Source organism: Apodemus sylvaticus, chromosome 2 (genome assembly GCF_947179515.1).
Source record: "Apodemus sylvaticus chromosome 2, mApoSyl1.1, whole genome shotgun sequence".
In the NCBI taxonomy this organism is placed as follows: Eukaryota; Metazoa; Chordata; class Mammalia; order Rodentia; family Muridae; genus Apodemus; species Apodemus sylvaticus.
This window is the reverse complement of record NC_067473.1, coordinates 8,444,893-8,459,155: the sequence shown is the minus strand read 5'-3', so window position 1 is coordinate 8,459,155 and position 14,263 is coordinate 8,444,893. Positions and strand designations below refer to the sequence as shown.

At 43.8% G+C, this 14,263-nt stretch overlaps 2 protein-coding genes across 4 annotated transcripts in view; one reads left to right on the top strand and one right to left on the bottom strand.

Moving 5' to 3' along the window:
* The window catches only part of Fam185a (family with sequence similarity 185 member A), an 81,831-nt gene that overhangs the window by 42,819 nt on the left and 24,749 nt on the right, over positions 1-14,263 (top strand). Inside the window, exons 8-9 of one of the 3 annotated variants that reach the window (XM_052173095.1) lie at positions 5,278-5,439; positions 6,521-6,677. In XM_052173095.1, coding sequence (XP_052029055.1) covers positions 5,278-5,390 — 113 coding nt within the window. In that variant the 3' untranslated portion in view covers positions 5,391-5,439; positions 6,521-6,677. Of the gene's footprint in view, positions 1-5,277; positions 6,678-14,263 lie in introns of those variants that run through there. The other 2 variants (XM_052173096.1, XM_052173094.1) reach the window with 2 other exon arrangements.
* Positions 8,812-14,263, bottom strand: part of Fbxl13 (F-box and leucine rich repeat protein 13) — a 192,167-nt gene continuing 186,715 nt past the window's right edge. The window contains exons 20-21 of the mRNA XM_052173092.1: positions 11,369-11,532; positions 8,812-9,123 (exon numbers count right to left, since the gene is read on the bottom strand). Coding sequence (XP_052029052.1) covers positions 8,931-9,123; positions 11,369-11,532 — 357 coding nt within the window. The 3' untranslated portion in view covers positions 8,812-8,930. The remainder of the gene's footprint in view (positions 9,124-11,368; positions 11,533-14,263) is intronic.

Sequence of the window (14,263 nt, the reverse complement as noted above, 5' to 3'; positions counted from 1 at the left end):
GAAGGACCTAGAAACAAGTAGCTTGCTTCATATCCTAGCAACTCGCTTGTGGGCTTGTGGCTCCCCCCTTCCCCCCCAACCTAGAGCGGAGGGAGCTCTCCAGAGGATCGGGAGAACAAGGGGGTCGGGGGAGGCAGAGCTAGGGCATCGCAGAGCCAGGAGCCAGACCTTTTCAGGCAAACCAGCTGAAACAGCAGGTCCCAAATGAAAGAGGGAAAGGGAAAAGATAATAGATTGACCCAAGGGTGAGACCCAAGGGTGGTAAGGGTAACCAGGCCCAGCCTGGAATTCTTAGCCACAAGAAAGAGTGGGAAATCAGACCCAAGGGGGAAAGTTCTAAAATGAGGGTCAGTGAAAAACTGAATGTCTCCCATCCTCAAGGACATCACAGGGGTAACTCTCAGCTCAAAAGATACCTCGGACCATGCAGATGGTCGCTATACCAGTGAGGGGTAGGCAGCTTACCAGACTGGGGCTAGTGAGTGTGGTTGTGGCTGAGATGGGATGCAAACCTGTAGAGTTTCTGGTTCCGAGTCACGGCATCAATGTTGATCATAAAAAGAGAAAGAGGCTGGAGAATATGTTCTGCAGTGGTTTGGGGGAAGGGGGTGCCTCAGAGGGCCCATGCCAAGGCATCCCTTCCCCCTGAGGGACCAGACACACACCGGATAGTATAGAATAGAGTTTATTCAGGGCATGGGGAGGGGAGTTAAGAGGGTAGTAGAGGCAGAGCAAGGCAGAGAGAGGGAGAGAGTAGAGAAGCAGAGGCTGGCCATGACCATATGGAGAGACTGGGAAGGGAGGAGAGCCCAAGAGGGGGTAAGAGATGTAAGAGAGGTGAGAGGTAAGAGGGATAAGAGAGAGAGGAGGGGCCAAGAACCCTCTTTTACCTGTTGCCAGGTAACTGTGGGGTGGAGCCTAAACGGATCCTAACAGCACACCCTGTACTGTTACAGACCATGGGTCTGCTGTGGGATAACCAGGGTCCTCTGGTCCAGGAAGGCACAGGTCTGGCTGAGATGACAGACAGAACAAACCACACACACACAGTTTGAACTGAATGTATTTTGGAGCTCTAAGGCAAGGATTTTTATACAGGAAGAATTGGTATTACCATTTCAAAAGATGTAGCCAGTGAGGCAGGAACAATTATCATAGCCATTTGGTGCAAGGAAATGCAACATCAATCAGGTACAAGGTTTCTCAAGTAACAGATACAGAAGATCAATTTACAGATGCCATCAAACTTCCTGATTAGAATACAGAGTCACTCATAGTTTACAGCAAACCTTCAAAGAGTTTGAAGTTTCTTATACCACCTGGGTCTTAACAAGTTCTTGTGAGAAATCCTTATCTAACATTTAGCCTTCTATCTTGTGAAACAAAACTTCCTGAGTAAATTAATGCTTTCAGTACCACAGTGCGGAGCCATCCTCATACACATACGCACAGCCATAAAAACCTGCATGTGGTTGGAAGGTAGTAATTATGTAAACACCTATGAGGCAAGGCATTGAAATTCTAAAACGGGGGTTGGCAGTCAGTGAGTCGACTTCAAAGACCGGATTATCAGCCAGGCCTTAGGAATCTCAGTGAAGAGAGAAAAGGAGGAAGTCAGGGCAAACTGCTACTAGAGAACTAAGGGCCCATCTTAAATAGTCAGGAAGTAAGAGAGTACAGTAAATTGCCAGGTGAGATTATCAGCTTCCAAATATACAGAGAGTTCCGTTATTCCCAGGAGACATTTCTTTTCCGCCTCTGTCTGTAAAATATCATTTTTACAGACATCACTGGGCCACCGCAGCACTGTACAGGGGGGAGGGGCTAGGTTCAGGGGACATACCAGATTGGACCTGGGCACCGGGTGTAGGAAACCAGGCAGTACCTGCAGTGGAGATATGATAGGCAGCTGGAGTTGAGGGAAGGGTAGAGACCAGAGGTAGCTTATCTGAGTCTGTATTACAGTGTGGCTACTGGGCTCCTAGTTAGAAATGGGATTAGGTGAACCCCAAAGGAAGGGAGACAGGCAGGGAGGAGGCGGCTGTCCATGGCTGCCGCTGGACTAGGTCAACCAGAATGGAAAGTGTGAGTGGGCTCAAGCTATACGTGCTGGCTATAAGACACCTGGAAGCAAGCAGGACTGGGACTCAAAGGAGGAGAGAGGTCAGAGGTCTAAGAGGGAGAGCTATCCCTGGCAAACAGCCACTGGCAGGGAAACAAAGTAGAACATGGAAGAGTGGGAGGGAGGGAGGGAGGGAGGGAGGGAGGGAGGGAAGGAGGGAGGGAGGAGTGCAGGTAGCCCGCCTGGGTCCATGCCACATGCAGTGCCACCACACTGGTCTAATAGACATTTCTAGTTTACCCACCAGACTAGAAAGAAAGGACAGAACAAGGAGCACTAGGTAAGTACTGGGTAGTGGGCACCAAATAGGTCTTAGACTGAGCACTGCTTTAGACTGTCAAACATCATAAAAGCAGAGATTAGAGGCAGAAACCATTCCAAGCAATCTAACTATATCCTTTAAAAAAAGCCGTAGAGTTACAGAAATGAGCACCCAGTATTCAGTGGGGCAGCAGTCATAATGTCTGGCCTCTGCTCAGAGAGTCTCAAAGAGGAAAGAAAGGTGATGCATGCTGTCTCTACTGTAATCCCAGCCCTGGGGACGCAGAGACAGGAGGGAAAACATGACCTATAATGGAGAAAGATAAGTCACTGCAGAAATGACTCAGACAATAGAATTAGCTGAACATGAAAATAAAACTATAGCTGTATTCCTCATCCTCAAAAGGTTAGGACTTGTGAAGTATAAAAAAGCCCAAAATTACATTTTCAGAAATGAAAGCTACAGTGTCTGAGCTAAAAAGTACAACAGAGAGAATCGGACATTGCAGAGGAAAGGTCTGAGAAGAGCCACTGTGTGGATAATCTCTGCTCTACGTCTACACGACTACTAACTTTATCACCCCAAGGAACTGAAGGAACTTTTCATGGATGGAAGACCATTTGGACTAGCTCAAAGAATATTTTCTGTTGTAATGATTTGTTAAAATATTTTTGGTTGTGCTTTTTTTTATGAAGATTAGAATACTTCTAGAAGAATTAAAATATTTGTACTTTGGAGGAGAATGTATGGTTATTTTGAATACGAAATGTATATGTTAAAAGTGATAAAAAAAATCAGTAATGACATGGACATTGCTTCATAGGTGTGACATTTATTTCCTCTCCAGCTGGTAAGTGGGGAGCTGATTGGTCATTACACATCTCTGAAGATCCCTATGGTACTATCAGTGTGTCCGTCAGCGTGTGCTCAGTGGGAGCTGAGTCCTCTGGCCCAGGTGCACTGCAGCTTAGTGTGCTGCGGACGGTAGGAGCAAAGTGTCGCCCTGGTGCAAAAGTAAACACTCAAGAGTTGGCTGCTTCCCAGCACTCTGTCTCTGTCTGTAGCTTGTGCTGGTTATGTCAGGTATGCTCTGGGTTAACTAGGAAGAACTGGGAAGTTATGTATTTGGGAAACCTGGAGTGGAGTCTAGAGAGTAAATGGCATGGATAAGCATGTTGTAGAAACTGTTCTTCCCACTTGTTGGAAACCGTACTACCTGAGAATAGGGTGATTGTTTGCCCATTCCTTAGCCACAGGAAGATTGTCTCCTTTTTTAGGCAAAGAGACATATAAGGAATAATGTTTTGAAACCCCAGGTTCCAGTGTGTTGCATGACCCATCAGAAGGCCTCGCATAGCATCTGCACAGATTCAAGCCAAAGTACTAAGAGCTTTCAGTGAAAACTGTCAATGAAATACGATGGTTAAAACTTAATGGAAGTCTGTAAAGTGCCCTGCCTTTGAGTGTGGAGACTGAGCTGAAACCCACTCACCTGTGTGTGTGTTACCAGCAGCGGCCTTGTGTCCTGGGCTTCACCCGCTGCAGGAGGACAGGGGCAGACAGCTTCTCACTCCAGATACACCCCCAGACGGAGGCGGGGATGCGAGCTGCGCTTGAAAGAAAGGGCCCAGCTCCTCAGGAGACTTCCTGTTGTTGATGCCTTCTTACTGGTGCTAAGTGATGTCCAGCAGCAAAAATTAAGGATTTCCAGTCCTTCCTCCGTGTTTATTTGAAAGTTCAGTTGTGACTTTTTTTAAGTGTAAACTGCAGTGGATCTCGGAAGAGACTCTCTGGTACCTCGATAGCAGAGACAGCATAAGAACTTCCCTGATGAGAAGGGTCCACCCTGTGGCCGGCACACACAGTGTAGGAGATCGGCACAGCAGCAGCAGAGCCCCAGAGGGAAGAGACAAGCTGAGGCGCCAGGGACAGTGGAGGTCAGGAAGGAGCCGTCCCAGGAGTTCTGTGGGTTCCACTGTGAACTCAACAAGCACTGATGAGATTGCTTGTGGGAAACTACCAGGAACAACGTGGAAACTGGTACAGCTTCAAAATGATTGTGTTGAAAAAAGACATGTTTAAAAGTACAATTCCATCTATGTGAAGTTTTAGGAAATTCAGATAATCCACCGTGAGAAAGCAGATCACCAGTCGCTGGATGGAGGGGTGAGGAGGGATGACAGGCAGGGAGACTGTTAGTCTTCTGTTCCTCTAATCCACTTACAGGGAGAACTCAGGCTCACGGTTTGGGGAGCACCAGTCTCTGCTGAGCAGGCCCCGTGCTGAAGTGCAGCACAAGCAAGGGACAAGTGACACTGCAGCTGCCACCTCAGGGCTGCAAAGTGAGAGGAGGATGCAGAGGGGCTGGGGCCTCATTGCCTCCCTCAGGGGCGCATTTCCAGAGGCCAAAGGCCTGCTGCTGAACCTGCTTCCGAAAGTTTCCACCCTTCCCATAGTGCAGTGAGTGATAAAGCCTTTGACACTAGGTCTCTGGGGATGGATGGAGGGCACATGAACGATCACAGACACAGTGTGAGAGGGAGTGTGTGACCGGTCCATGTGCTGTCTTGACTGGAGACTTGACGTCCCAGACGTCTACACTTGTCAAACTGACTGTTGTGTACCTCATATTCAACAAGTAGCTTGATTATGCATCTGTAGAATTCTCTTTTTTAAACTACTTTAAAACCAGTACAAATATTGCAGCTTCTTCTCAAGCAAAAGAAGAGGAACAAAACTATATATAACATCTGTGCAGCTTTCCCAGGTCAGCTCCTTTTCACCAAGATACTCTCTCTGAGGCATCTCTGGCTTTTGACAAACTCAGCTAAGATCCGTGAGTTAAATATTGCTCTTGGCCGTAAACTGAACTTGGTGCAATTTTTTCTTTCAGGACTCATGAACCGAGCACGCAAAGATGAGAGGTGGATAAATGCTGTGGCCCCCAAAGGCACCGTAAGCTTTCAGCATCAGAGCTGGTTTCAGTCCCTGAAGCTGCCGGACTGAGTGCTTCCAGTGTACTTGACTGTGGACGTGGACTAACAAGCAGATGCCAGTGAGTACTGCTGAATGGTCTCGGGGCTTCTGCAAAATGTGTACTTAATTCGCTATTCATTTTCTATGGTTCTGTTCCAAATTATAGACGTTCCTAAGATGTTTTAGGACCTCCAGTGACACCTGAAACCACAAACAGTATCAACCCTGTACACTGTGGGGTTTTTTGTTTTGTTTTGTTTTTAATACAAACACATGTGACAACTGAGTGCCTTTTCTATGTGACTAGGCAGTTATTTACCTTGGCCAAAGCCGTTACCATTTTAGTTCCTTTTTCTTCTTTACAAGTTCACAGTGTGTCCACCCTGACTGTAGGGTCTAGCAGCCTCAGCTGATGATTTTATTTTTTTCTTACTTACTTGAGAACTTTTACCTCTTTCCTAAAGTGCTTTGTGACTTCTCTTTGTCAGACCCAATTACACATATCACTGTGATTGTGCTTTAGGGCCATTATTAAGATAAGGCTTCTCGAACCCTGCTATTATACGCTACTACGACAGTTGGATGGCCTAGGTAGCCACTGAGTGACTAGCAGACCACGCTGCACGCACAGCATGCACCCGCTGGCAGAGCAATGCCTCACGGCCCGAATGCAACAGCAGAGTTCCTCACACTTCACAAGACACAGCACAAAACTTACTGAAGAAATAAAATGTGAAACCTTGGATGGGGGCCAGAACAGTTCTACCACAGATTTAATAACTTCAGATAATATTCACTCAGCAGATTTTATTTCCTAATGCTGGGGGTTTAGCTCAGTGTATCACATGACTGGAATAAAAGTGTTGTCCAGGCTGAGGATATCACCTGGGAACTGTGGGGAGAAATCTTCCAAGTTCATTCACGTTATAGGAAAAATCAACTTCCTTATACCTTATATGATTTGTTGTTGACTTCAGCTAATAATCACCCTCGTCTTCTAAAAACAGCCGCAGGCTCATCTCCCTCCTTGGGCAGCCCCTCTTCAGGCTAAACACAGAGGCCTTCTCTCAAGTCTGGCTTTCTTGTAAGCTGGAAAAATCTCTGCTTGGTTGGTCAAGATATTTAACATGATTGTGAGAATATCCCACATGTATTCACAGCGCCCATTCCAGATGGTTATGAAAAGGTGGCAGTCACTGGAGTCACCTCAGAATTCTTGGCTTTGGAACTCCCATGAGACAGATGTCCTCTCAGTCTGTCCCTCCTGTGACATCACTGCCTTCAACTTGTGGGAAAAAAAAAAAAAACAAAACAAAACCTTATGTAGGAGAAGCAGGTGCACTGGGTTTTAGTGTCTTCTGTAGGTTAGGATGTACTCACTGTGGGAAAGAACTGTTATTCTGTCGGCTGACTATGACGTACAGTGCTCTTTTACAACCGTGTGCTTTATACAGTCACTTCATGGATTGCATTTCTTTAGAAATGTCAACTGTAACATTAAAAACTATGCTGTATTGAGTAGAACAGTTGGTTGTATATTTTTATTTAGATAAATCAGTGATTAAACACTGATATTAAATAAACTTTTCTAAATATTATACTCTCCTTTTTATTAATATTCCATTTCTTTATATCCTTTCTAATTTCTTATTTGTGAAATAAAAGTCAGCCTTGTTTGGTTTGTCACTTCCACCTTAGAATTCATTCCTAATGAAGTCAGAATTTATATAAGATTGAATGTTTCACGTGCCAGGATATTTTGTGTGGTGTGTGTGTTAAGCTGTTAAGCAAAGGAAGCAGCGAGGTAGTTTTTATAATATTTTTTCACTCAGGCAATTAGAAAAACATTTTCATGACTAAAAATAAAGTTGATAAAAGTAGCCAAAATTACTCAAAAGATCATGAGTTACAAAATAACCCAAAAGATCATGAGTTAGAACTCGGCTAAGAATGCTTACAATTATGCCTCCTTGCATAGTTCGCTTTCCTGATCCTAACCCCTTCCCTTCCATTGCTGTGGTCCGATGTTTATCTCCTCAGGGTGAGAAAACAGGTCTCTCATTCTTGTTTTTTCAAAAGACATTAAAAGTTGGAAACACATTTTGACCATGAAGCCACCTGCTGAGTTTCTCCACGGTATAGCAGGGCATGTTTTCCTAGGCCTTTCCTCCCATGCAGATGGTACTCCTTTAGAAGCCAGCTGACTCTTTTATATCTCCCTAGCTGTGCACATGAAACACTCAGGGGTCAGACCTCTGAAGCCAGCTTTCATGCAGCTGCCACAAATCTCCAAATTTAGTTAGAAGTCGCACTCCAACTGTAGTCAGCTTAAGTCCTTGGCGCAGATCTTAAAACTTGCTGTCTGACAAATTCACATGCTGTCCACTCCAGTAAGCCTTTCCACCACAGACTTCAAAAACATTCAAAAAGGAGGAGAAAATTATTTAAAAGCATTTGCCTGATAACAGAATACCCGATAATGTACTGTAGATGCTACTAAAAATCTTTTTAATATCCTTTAAATTTTTTAACTTTATTTTCAATTTGTAGTCAAAGAAGTTAAAGTTATTTAAGAGGTAAGTAGCTGAGGAACCTGGCAAGCGACTTCCGGTCACTGCATTGTCACAACCTGTGTGTGGCAGCTGGAAAACAGCTGTGCTCTCCTGGTCTGTCAGCATCAGACCCCAGACTGGCAAAGGTACTTAACTGAAAAATGGTAAAGCCCATGATAAAAAGCATATTAAATTGGTTTTTAAGCATGAAATTAAAGGCCAGTTCTTTACAGGAGAAAATTGAAGGGTGTTTTTTTGTCTTTTTGGCATTTCATAGTTAAAATCCCTGTGTTATCCCAATGGTGAGAAGCCTGAGGCGCCCCCGGGCGTGCCCTTTCTGGGCACAGTGTTCTTGTTTCTCTATACTGGCTTCTGCTGGGTGTTGAATCTAGAGCTGTCTTTCAGCTTTCCTTCATTGTCAGATGTCTGGAAATTACAAAAAAGCTGCTTTTTGTCTTTAGGATTATATGTTTCTGTCATTTATATTAAAGCTTTACAGACCCTCAGAGTTAGCACCTTTCAGGATGTGTCTGATTTCCATGGCTGTCTCTATTTTCGATTCCTGTCTGGAGAGCAATTTCTACTTCTTAAAAAACAAATGCCGTGGATCTGTTTCATGCATTGTGACCTTGGATCTGATCAGCTCACCTCAACTATTAGTTTGTTTAGAGCTGGAGGGATGGCTTAGCTGTTAAAAGTCCTTTACTGGCTTTTAAGACCCAGGTTCAGTTCCTGGCATCTACATATCTGCTCACAGTCATCTGTAGCACCAGTTCCAGGTCATCTGGCTTTTGTCTGCACACACACTACACGCATGCATACACATACATTAAATAAATAGATCTTTAAAGGTAACTTATTCAGGTTACCTTGCAATCTTAATTAATATGAAGGTGACTGCAGTTGAAAGAAGAAGCAGAGGCGTGCTGGTTTTTGGCATTGTTATTGAGAAGCAGCACCTCACAATATTTACATTGAGTGAAGGGAAATCATCAGTTCTAGATGTTTTGTTTTCCTGTTAGTGTTTAGAGTCTTCCTCATCGCTGCTGAATGACTCTTTGACTATCATTTCTGAATAAGTTCTAAGCTGTACTCGAGTATGAACCGCTCCAAGAGGGTTGCCGTCAGAGTCATAGCCAAACCAACGTGGAGGGTTGTCAAAGCTGTATTCCTGATGCTGGACCACAGAGGACATTTTCTGAGCCGCCGCCCTGCAATGACAGTGCTTGGCATTAGATGCAGAAGTGATTTCTACAGTTTTCAAACAGGACTGAATTTGGAATTGAGAACTATCACTAGTCCCATTCAATGCAGCCTTCACTTCTATGAGGGAAAGTTTGGGAATTGTGCTGATAATCAGTTCTCCAGGCACAAGTATTTGTATTTAGCCAATCCAGGCCTTACCAGGCAGTTGAGGGGGTGAGGAATCTGCATAGCCAAGGAGCAGGAGCACGTGCGGCATCTTCAGTGCTTTAGAGGAGGCTCAGCCTGGAGTGACTCTGGCTTTCTTAGATGAAGGAATAGCCTGACCCACCCACTTTGTGAAGGCTGATGTGTCAGAAAGGAGCTCTTGACAGCGTTCACAGACCCCTGTGGATGTAGGGATGGACTCCAGGGAGGTCCATGAACTTTCTAACATTCCATTTAGTTTTGTTTCCACTATATATTTTTCTTGGAAGGTTGTGACTCAAAGATGCCCATGACCAAATGATTAAAAATATTGTCAGTCTTTCTTAGGAAAAAATAAACAAAGAACATATACATACATACATAAATACATACATACATACATACATACATACATACATTCATATATACATACACACATACATACATACATGTGCACGAAATATACATATTGTTCTTCCTTGATGAACAGAGATGCAAAAGTATTCAACAGAATTACGTATAGTCGAATGCAGCAATACATTAAAAGATCATACACTATAATCAATCCTAAGGATAGAGGCATATCTGAACATAATAAGGACTATATATGACAACCTATAGCAAGCACACTAACTGGGAGAAGGCATTTGTTCTGAAATCAGAAATGAGACAAGAATGTGCAATCTCCTTGCTCTTATTCAATATCATACTTATATTCTTAGCAGAAACAATAAGGCAAGCAAAAGAAAGGAATCCAAAGGGGGAGAGAACTCAAGTTATCTGTAGACAGTGTGATCATGCATTAAAGCACACTAAAGACTCTTCTCAAAATCTCCTAAATCTGATAAACACGTTCAGTGTTCAGTTATAAAAAAAAAAAAAAAAGCAACATCCAAAACCCAGTAGCTTTTTTTAGTATACCAATAACATAAGAAAAATTGGAAATAATCTCATGATAACTGAAAAAAAGCCACATACATGTATACACAGAGAGAGAGAGAGAAGGGGGGAGGGAGAACGAACCTAGGAATAAACTTCACTAAGTAGGTAGACGAGGTCTCCAATGAAAACTGCACCATTGAGGAACAGTGTGTGTGCCGGAGCTGCTGACACTGGCTTTGATACAAGGACATTACAGCAGTGTCCTTGACTTACAGGGAAAGGAAATGCCTGTTCAGGGAGCGAAGGACTTGAAGCTGACCAAATTCTCTGTTAACTGTGGTTTCCAGAAAGCCCTGGTTTTAGAGCCTGCAGATAGTTGATAGGAAGCTGAATACTCATTTCTAAGTTTAGAAATGTATCTTGGGTTGTGCAGTACAATTCTTCAGTCAGCTACAAGCCAGAGTACTTCAGTGCTCATTAACAGTTTTAAGTTGTAGATTCTATAAAAGTTGTGATGATGCATTACACAATCCACCTTGTCCCATGGGTTCTAAAAAAAATTGTCGTATTAAAAAAATTATGAAATAGTAGGACCCTGAGAAAAATCATACGGAGGAAGTTGTTGCTGAGTCAGCACAGAGAAGGAAGTAGACTGGGCACCATCGCTGCGTGGGGTGCGTGTAACAGGCAAGAGTGACAGTAGCCCACAGTCCCTCACATCCCAGCTCTTTCACTATTTTACCTACAGGATTCAGTGAAAATACATATCACTGTGTCCGAGGTCCAAATAGCAAGGAGAGAGGCTTCCAGACTGGAAGGAAGCCCCCCCCCCCACACACACACACGTAAGTCACAAGGTCTTCCAGTCTGGGCTGAGGGAGCTGTTTGTCACTGTTTCCTTATGCCTTGGGAAGACGAACCACAAGCATTACATTTCAGCAGCAGATCTAGAGCTAAGTGATAAGGGGCAGAATTAACTTTGGGTACCTGCTTAGTCATAGAGAGGAGGATGCTAAGATTAAAGGCATATAAAACCATGAAGTTAATTTTAGGAGGAATCGCTTGGTTCAACTTAGAATGTTGGTTTCAATTAGTCAAAATATAAATTGTGTTTTACAAATGGCACAGCCACACGCCGAGCTATCCTGGCATTTCTAAGTCCTTTTTATCCAGCTGCCTACTTACGGAGAGATGGACTTGCAGAATTGCATCTTGAGGATCCGGAGTTGTTTGCAGCCTATTTGAAGATCCTGAAGGATCTGGTCTGTAAGTTGGATACAGCCAGAAATATCCAAAATGTGCAGATAATGGCACCTTGCAGATAATATCTCCATCCCTGCATCGGTAATCTGAACACAGCCAAAATAAGAGGCAGTTATTGAGCAGCTCTGTCCTCCAGGAGGGCAGTATCTTATTTAGGATACTGTAATAAAACATGATAGATCAGGTGACTCAAACATCAAGTACTTATTTCTTACAGTTCTGAAGCCAGGGAAATCCAAGACCAAGATCAGTGTGGCTGCACATATGGTGTCTGGCGATGTACTGGTTTGCAGATGTCTGCCTTACACTGTGGACACAGTGGCATGGAGAACTCTGCCTCTTCTGATAAGGACATAAGCCACAATAGCAGCTTCCCCTCCACGACCTCTTCTGAGTCTAGTTACCTCCCAGAGGCCCCACTTTGTGACACTGTACAATGGATAGTTGGGGCTTAAACAATGGCGGTCAGTGGCAGGCGAATTTGTTCTGTGATAAGCCATGTCTATGGCTTAACTACTTCCAGATATTATCACGACAGTGAAATACCTGCCACAGATACCAAGCAGACTCCGTTATTTTGTTGTGGCTGTTATTAAGCATCCTCTGGTTTTTCTTTAGTAATTAGTACCTGTTGCGTTGTTGTGAGGAACTTAGAATGCTACAGAAACAGGGCTGTCCATGCTTGAAATCCTCTGTAAAGCTCTGCCAGTTGGGAAAAGTGTGCTTAATACCATTGTTACAGAAGCATATAGATGGGTTCATCTCCATAGGGGATCAGATCACCATGACAACGGTCTGGACATCTCTGGTAGGTCACATGCAAGGATGAGTGCCCAGGTCTGCACAGAGAAGTCAGTGTACGGCAGGAGGGTGATAAACAGCAGCGGCAGACAGGGCAAGTCTCTCTCAGACAGGTCTTGGCCAGTCTTCTACCATCCGAGGCTGTCCAGCTGCCTGCAGAGTTAATTCAACTCCACTTCTAGTTTATTTCACTGACTTGGGGTCTGGGTTTTGATTTATGGCTGAACTGAAATTTGCTGCACAATAAGCTAGATTACTCTCTCCAAAGGAATTTTTCCAACTGGATTTAATTTCCTACTTTATATATGTGAATGCTTAAAAAAAAAAAAACATGCGCTATGGGCTTAGCTCATTGTTTTTTAACATAAAGTTAAGAGAATTATGCAGAAAAGCTCTTTGGTTTGAAATGTATACTTTTTAAGTATGAGAAAATAGATGTTGTCATTGTCTAGACATTCCCTGTTTCCAGAACGTGCTGGGAACTAAGGCTCAGATTTGTAACTGGTTCTCACAAAACTTCCTCAGATATCCCTGCCATGATCATCGAGTCTCTGAGGATTGGGTGTCATTAGAAAGAGAGTCCTTCAGCATTATAGAGGGACACTGAGGTGAGAGGACAGTGGACAGTCCAGGCAGGTGGAGCCAGAGTAGGAGGGAGGGTTTGCCACAGAGACCTGACAGGAGCCTCATCTGTAGTTTGGATGCTCCGTGTGTGCAATAGGGAGGTGATGTCTGGGGTTATGACACAAAGGCTGGGAACTGGAGACAGAGGAGTTGGCTGTATTCCTGGCTCAGATACAAGATCCTAGCCTTGGCCCACTGGGCAGATTGTTATTCCCAACACGACTTCCTTTGAATCTCTGGGAAGCTGTTTTGGTTTCTTTAAATGAAGTTATTTCCTATTTTGGAAGAAATATAAGCACATTACTTTAAAATTAGCAAAGGAGATACCATCAGAAATGTGTCACCTTAAAACATAACACTTTTGAGCATTCTGCAGCATGTCTTAATTAGGTTCTGGGAAATTTGAAGGGGGAAAAAAGGGTTTCAAAATGCAATGCAATCATCGTCTGCTTGACCTCTTTCTTGGGATGTGTTGCTGGCCTACAAGCAGCTCGGAGAGCCTATGGGCGGCAACACCACGTCCAAGCAAAGAGCTCTTCTCACTGAGGACCCCATACCAGTTCTGAGTGGAGCTGGCAGGTGGTCACAGCCACATGGACAACCACCCAAGTGACCCCAGCTGGCCCATTGGATTGGGAGCAAATAAAACGAGAGAGGTCTGGGCTAGAGAGATGTCTCAGGTCAAGGGTGTGAACTGCCCTTGCAAAGGACTTGAGTTTGGTCCCCAGCACACATATCAGGCTAAGTATAACTACCTATAACCCTCCAGAGGGAAGCCAACACCTTTGGCCTCTGGGTACACCCATGTGCACACAACCACACACTGACACACATACATATACAGAATTAAAAATAAAATAAATCTGTTTTTAAGGTTCAAAAAAATGTGAGTTGTCTAAGCCATCAATTTTGGAGGCTATTGGTTGCTTAGTAACATGATATACATTATATATACACTATATATATATACATTATGTGTATTTTATATATATTATATACATTAGCCAACATCACATCAGGCACGATAAAAAAATCTATTGATTATTTCTTTATAACCATTGTAAAACCTCTAACTGACATATGAGCATGTTTAAATATCTAAACTGAAAGAATTTCCAATATTCCACTTCCTAAAGGTTTTATAACTTTGCCACCAGCTGGGGACCAAGTATGCAAATGCATAAACCTACAAGGATGTTCCCCGTGCAAAGCTCACCCTTGAGATGTACACAGGGCCCGCAGTCTCCCATAAACCTACAGGGATGTTCCCCATGCAAAGCCCACCTCCTCAGATCTACACACGGCCCGCAGTCTCCCAGGTGACTGTGTGTTCATTCAGCTCCGTTTCTTCCCAACTGTTAGCCCTAAAGGATAGCTAGGCTCCTGGAGTTC